Source organism: Portunus trituberculatus, chromosome 18 (assembly GCF_017591435.1).
Source record: "Portunus trituberculatus isolate SZX2019 chromosome 18, ASM1759143v1, whole genome shotgun sequence".
NCBI lineage: Eukaryota > Metazoa > Arthropoda > Malacostraca > Decapoda > Portunidae > Portunus > Portunus trituberculatus.
This window is the reverse complement of record NC_059272.1, coordinates 19,937,486-19,943,485: the sequence shown is the minus strand read 5'-3', so window position 1 is coordinate 19,943,485 and position 6,000 is coordinate 19,937,486. Positions and strand designations below refer to the sequence as shown.

The 6,000-nt window shown below is 45.6% G+C and overlaps 1 protein-coding gene across 1 annotated transcript in view; it reads left to right on the top strand.

Moving 5' to 3' along the window:
- Positions 1-6,000, top strand: part of LOC123505895 — a 137,427-nt gene that overhangs the window by 123,098 nt on the left and 8,329 nt on the right. Inside the window, exons 3-6 of the mRNA XM_045257743.1 lie at positions 4,305-4,634; positions 4,919-5,282; positions 5,392-5,583; positions 5,702-5,970. Of these exons, the coding sequence (XP_045113678.1) occupies positions 4,305-4,634; positions 4,919-5,282; positions 5,392-5,583; positions 5,702-5,970 (1,155 nt within the window). The remainder of the gene's footprint in view (positions 1-4,304; positions 4,635-4,918; positions 5,283-5,391; positions 5,584-5,701; positions 5,971-6,000) is intronic.

Here is a 6,000-nt window from a genome sequence, read left to right as displayed (position 1 = left end):
GAGTGTTTGTTTAATGAGAGAGGTGGGTGTTTGGTTAATGAGGGGTTGTCACGTGTTTTTTTTTTTTTTCATTTTCTTTCTTTTTTTTTTTGTGTGTGTGTCTGTTCTTGTGTGCCTCGTTTGTACTTTTGATGTGATTTATTGTTTAGTTCATTTTCGTTACCTTGTTTCTGCCTATTTTATTGTTGTTTTTCTTTTTGTATTTTATCTTATTCATTTTCGTCATCACAAGTGTTTTTGTTTATGTTTTGTACTGTTCAGTTTTTTCTCCGCATATTTACTTTTTTCTCCACACTTAAGAACGTTTATCAAATGTTATCTGATTTATTGCCTACTTACTGTACGTACACTCACTCCTGTGCGTGTGTGTGTGTGTGTGTGTGTGTGTGGTTGGACCAGTTAATCTGTACACATGCATGCACTCTCTCTCTCTCTCTCTCTCTCTCTCTCTCTCTCTCTCTCTCTCTCTCTCTCTCTCTCTCTCTCTCTCTCTCTCTCTCTCTCACACACACACACACACACACACACAGAGAGAGAGAGAGAGAGAGAGAGAGAGAGAGAGAGAGAGAGAGAGGGGTAGTAGGGGATTAGGACTAAAAATAGAGAGCGATAAGGAGTGAAGGAGAGAAGAGGAGATGGAGGATTGGGAAGGCGGAAAAGAATGAGACGAAGGAGGAGGAGGAGGAGAAGAGGAGAGAAGAGAGGGATGGCAAGAGGAGAAAAGAAGAGGAAAAATGACCATGATAGAGAGGAGGAGGAGGAGGAAAAGAAAGGAGGAGAGATGGATGGGAGGAGAAGGATTAGAATATACTGGAGGAGGAGGAGGAGGAGGAGGAGGAGGAGGAGGAGGAGGAGGAGCAGCAGGAGGAGGAGGAGGAGGAGGAGACACTGTAACATGGCATCCCGTCTGATTGAATGTAAATTACTCCTTGTTAAGTCAGCCCGTAGCCACCAGGAGGCGACGCTGACGGGGAACACGAGGGAACACAATGGAAGGGCGAGCTGCAGCAGACTTGTTGGCCTTCACGAGTTTGTTGGTGATAAGCTACACCATATAAGGAATATGGGGTAGTGAAGGAATGGGGATTAGAACTGTGATGGTAATGATGGTGACAGTAGTAGTAGTAGTAGTAGTAGTAGTAGTAGTAGTAGTAGTAAGAGAAGGAAGAGGAAGAAGTGGAGGAGTAATAACACCACTAATAATGATGATAATGATGATGATGATGATGAAAAAAATAATAATAATAATAATAATAATAATAATAATAATAATGACACAAGATTAGACAAACTATTCTAAAGCCAGTCAACTAATTCTCTCTCTCTCTCTCTCTCTCTCTCTCTCTCTCTCTCTCTCTCTCTCTCTCTCTCTCTCTCTCTCTCTCTCTCTCTCTCTCTCTCTGCAGGACGTTAAGTGAGTTTAACAAGTTATGAAGTTTTATTATTTTTCATATATTTTTTTAATTCATTTTTCTTCGCACTTACAGGAGTCGCATCCTCTTCTTCTTCTTCTTCTTCTTCTTCTTCTTCTTCTTCTTCTTCATGCCTATTTGTTTAGGTGGCAACCTCGCTTTATAACCTCCTTATAAGGCTTTTATGAAGGAGGAGGAGGAGGAGGAGGAGGAGGAGGAGGAGGAGGAGGAGGAGAAAAAGCAAAGGGGAAGAGGAGGATGAGGAGAAAGAAAATTAAGTAAGAGATGGAAAAGGAGAAGATTAGAAGGTGGAGAAAAGAAGTAAAGTAAGAGAGAGAGAGAGAGAGAGAGAGAGAGAGAGAGAGACTTGTAATTGGTGTGGTGGAGATAAGTTAGAGATGTGAGATAAGGGAGTGTTGTGCTGGTAAGAGAGGAGGAGGAGGAGGAGGAGGTGGTGGCGGTGGTGGTGGTGGTGGTGGCAGTGGTGATGATGGTGGTAGAAGAAGAGGAGGAGAGAAGGATGAGGAGGTGGAAGAGAAGGGGGAGGAGTGGAGGAGAAGGAGGAGTGGAGGAGGAGGAGGAGGATGATAGGATGGTATGCATGATGGAGAGATGAGAGAGAGAGAGAGAGAGAGAGAGAGAGAGAGAGAGAGAGAGAGGTGGAGATTATACATTAAATATAGCATAATGAGGTGGCGTGAGAGAGAGAGAGAGAGAGAGAGAGAGAGAGAGAGAGTTAATGATGATGATGGTGGTGGTAAAGATGGTGGTGGTGATGGTGATGACGGAGTGACGATGAGAGTAACTGTTGTGATGGTGATAGTAGTAGTAGTAGTAGTAGTAGTAGTAGTAGTAGTAGTAGTAGTAGTAGTAATAGTAGTAGTAGTAGAGGGAAAAGTTAGACGAAAAGAGTGGTGGTGATGATAGTGAAGATGATAATAGTGTAGTGATAGTGATGGATAGAGGAAACTTAAACCCGTCCACAGTATATCTCCTCCTCCTCCTCCTCCTCCTCCTCCTCCTCCTCCTCCTCCTCCTCCTCCTCCTCCTCCTAGTTAGAAGACATGATCTGATTAGTGTTGGTAGTAATTTTTTCTACCTGATTGGACACTGGGATTACTTTCCGATTTTATTTCCATCTCTCTCTCTCTCTCTCTCTCTCTCTCTCTCTCTCTCTCTCTCTCTCTCTCTCTCTCTCTCTCTCTCTCTCTTGATAAGATTGGATTCTGTTTTTTTTTTTCCATCATCTTTAATCTTTTTGCATATCCGGCCCCCGTCTGAGAGAGAGAGAGAGAGAGAGAGAGAGAGAGAGAGAGAGAGACGTATGGCTGGGGCTTGTGCTTTGAAATCCGATAAGAGGAAGGCATCACTCTCTTTCCTCTCCTTCACATTTTGCTATTTCCATTCTCCTTCTCCCTTTCCTCCTATTTCATTCCTCACACATTCATTCCTCTCTTGTCTTTCCTTTTCTCTCCTCCTCCTCCTCCTCCTCCTCTTTTGTTACATGCTTCCTTCTCTTTTCTCTTTTTATTCATCGTTTTTTACTTTTTTTTTTTACATTACTTCATCCCTCTTTCTCATTTCTCCTTTTCTTCGTTTTCTATATATTTTTTTTCATTATTTCCTTACTTCATCCCTCTTCCTCTTTTTCTTTGTCTTTTTCTTTCGTCTTATGTTTCTTATTTTTCTTTATGTAACTTCACTGTATTTCATTTCATCTCTTCCTTTTTTTTTCCCCTTTGATTTTTTCCCAGACTTCTGAAACAGCGTTATGAGGGGCATTTGAGTTGCTGGTGATGTTTTCTTCTTTTGTGTTGCTTTGTGTTCCTCCTCCTCCTCCTCCTCCTCCTTCTCCTCCTCCTCCTCCTCCTCCTCCTCCTTTTATTTTTCTTCCTCTATATCTTAACCTGCCCTTTTTAAAATATTTTCAATGCTTGTTACCAAACCTGTTTTGTTCCTTGCTAGTATTCTTATCTGGGTAAATGAACACACACACACACACACACACACACACACACACACACACACACACACACACACACACACACACAGAGCCTCTATTTAATCATTCAGACAATCTAAAGCATAATTCAGGTCTTCTCTCTGCATTAAAGGGGAAATGATATTGTGCTTGAAAATATGTAGTAAGTAGCTACACCTAGTCTGTGTGTGTGTGTGTGTGTGTGTGTGTGTGTGTGTGTGTGTGTGTGTGTGTGTTTCAATTTCCCTATGTCATTGTGTAAGCTCATTCAAGACTCACTCACAAGGAAATTCAAGAAGGTGGTGCTAAGTTGATCTCTGTACTAATTAGAGTTGTAGGTGATGGATGTGCTGGTCTGAGGAAGTTTCTGTTCCTGTATCAGTGTCTACCAGTGATAAGATTGGCTTCCTCACACCAAGATAGACTGTGCCCTAGGTCACAGGTGGGCAGGGGGAGGGTCTTGTGTTATAAGAGCTGTTATAAGGGGACCCCCAATAAGCCAGTGGTCTTACTGGGGCTGGTCATTAAAAATAGATAGTTATTTAAATAAAAGTACAGTTTTTACAAGTAGTGATGTCATATCTTTAAATTAGATACAAATAGTGTAAAGATGAATTACTGGAAACACTTTACTTATGCCCATTTGTTGCCTCTATCCATAGATTTGTGCAATCTTCTTTTGAGTCTCTTGTTCGTCTGAGTGGGTCATTTGCTTTGCAATCCTTAAAGACTGCCAAGTATTTTTCCTTGCAACACAGATGGTCTGCTAGGGATGATGTCTAATAGAGCAATGGTAGCTTTTTATTTGGCTACCCACAAAGAAGTGTTTAGGCTTCAGTTGGCTTTGAGCTAGAACAGCAGCCCAGTGTTAGTTGTCACTGCATTGTGTGTAATGTAATGTTTTGTTTCAGGTGGAAAGCCTCCCACCATCCCGCCTCATCTCCTGCCACCAGGGTCAGCTGCAGCTGCTGCTGTTGCTGCAGCAGCCGCAGCAGCCTGTGTGAGCAGTGCCTCCAGTGTTAGTAGCAGTAACAGCAGTAGCAGCATCAGCATCAGCAGTGAAGGAGGAGTTTTGAGTAGCAAAGGTGTGAGAACCACTGCCACTGTGCCACCCCTGGGCCTCACCACCTCCCTGGCACCACTCACCACCACAGCCGGAGCCAGGGCTCCATCACCCACCTCGTCCTCATCGTTTGCCGCTGCCCTGCGTTCCCTCGCCAAGCAGGCCACTGCACCTCCAGGTTTGTTACTAACGTGACTGGTCTCAGAAACAAAATTGGCATTTTGTGCTTTTTCAAATGAAGACATTGGCAGGTTTCCCATAAGTGTGTTGCTCTTACAAGAAAACTAAATACTTCAAGTCAAATATGTAAATTCACAGCTTTTCTGTGTTGTTAGCACAGATTTCATTAACTGAATTTTATCAGATTAATAGGACATAGAATGTATAGGGTAGATGTGTGTTGATGCTGTGGATTCACTGCAGTGACAGGCATATTAACAACACTACTACCATTTGTCTCAGGCACAGAGAAGGAAGGGTCAATATCTGGGGAGCCTCAGAGACTTTCTCCCAAAGTACCGGTGCTGACGCCCTCCACCACGGGTCACATCGGCATCTCCAGTGGGTCAGTGCCGCCAGTGGTGACCATCGCACCCACTCACTCCCACGTCACCATGACCACTGAGGCGGAGCGCACAGGGCCGCCCGTCAGCGAGGAATTGGTGCGAGGCTTCCAGCCCTACCGTGCTCCCGACGTGCAGGTCTCACAGCCCGCTACGGCCACTCCTGCAGGTTCCCTGCGGCCGCCCATGCCTCTTGATTTGCCTCCCTCCTATCCTGCCTACCACCCCTCCCTCTACCCCCACCACCTGGCTCACCAGTACAGGTAAGTGAACCACTCTTCCTCTCTCATATGTCACTACCAGTACATCTTGCTAACAGCCTGTGTAGCATGGGTGTGCAGGCCGGGGTGCTGAGTGAGTGTTTGCCCACAGGCTGGAGGAGCAACTGTACCTGGAACGGTATGGGCTGCTGCAGCCGCCCCTCAGCCCCTACAGTGTTGGGGGCTTGTCTGCCATATACCCTGGGGCAGCCACCTCCCCCTACCTGTCCTCTAGATTCCCTCATGATCTCCTCCCCACCTCCCTGGCGGCCCTCCACCCCTCCTCCGCGCTGCTCCATGAGAGGTGAGTCCACACATTGTGACATGCATACATACAGTGGCGATGGAGTCTGAGAAGTGTCACATTAAATACACGTTGATCATTGGTTTTTGGTCTCAGTCATTGTACTTCTTTATTTCAGATTGAAGCTGGAGGAGGACATGAGGCAGCGGGAATACGAGCTGGAGATGAGGAGAGAGCGGGAGCTAGAGAGGGAACGGGAGCGAGAGAGAGAAAGAGAGAGGGACCGCGAGAGGGAGAGGGAGAAGGAGCGTGAGAGGGAAAGAGAGAAGGAGCGCGAAAGAGAGAGGGAGCGTGACAAGGAGAAGGAGAGGGAGAGGGCACGGGAGAAGGAGCGAGAGAGGCAACGGCAGCGGGAGATTCATGAGTCAGACCGCAGCAGCAAGGAGGGTGAGTGAGTGAGTGAGTGGCAGGCCGAGT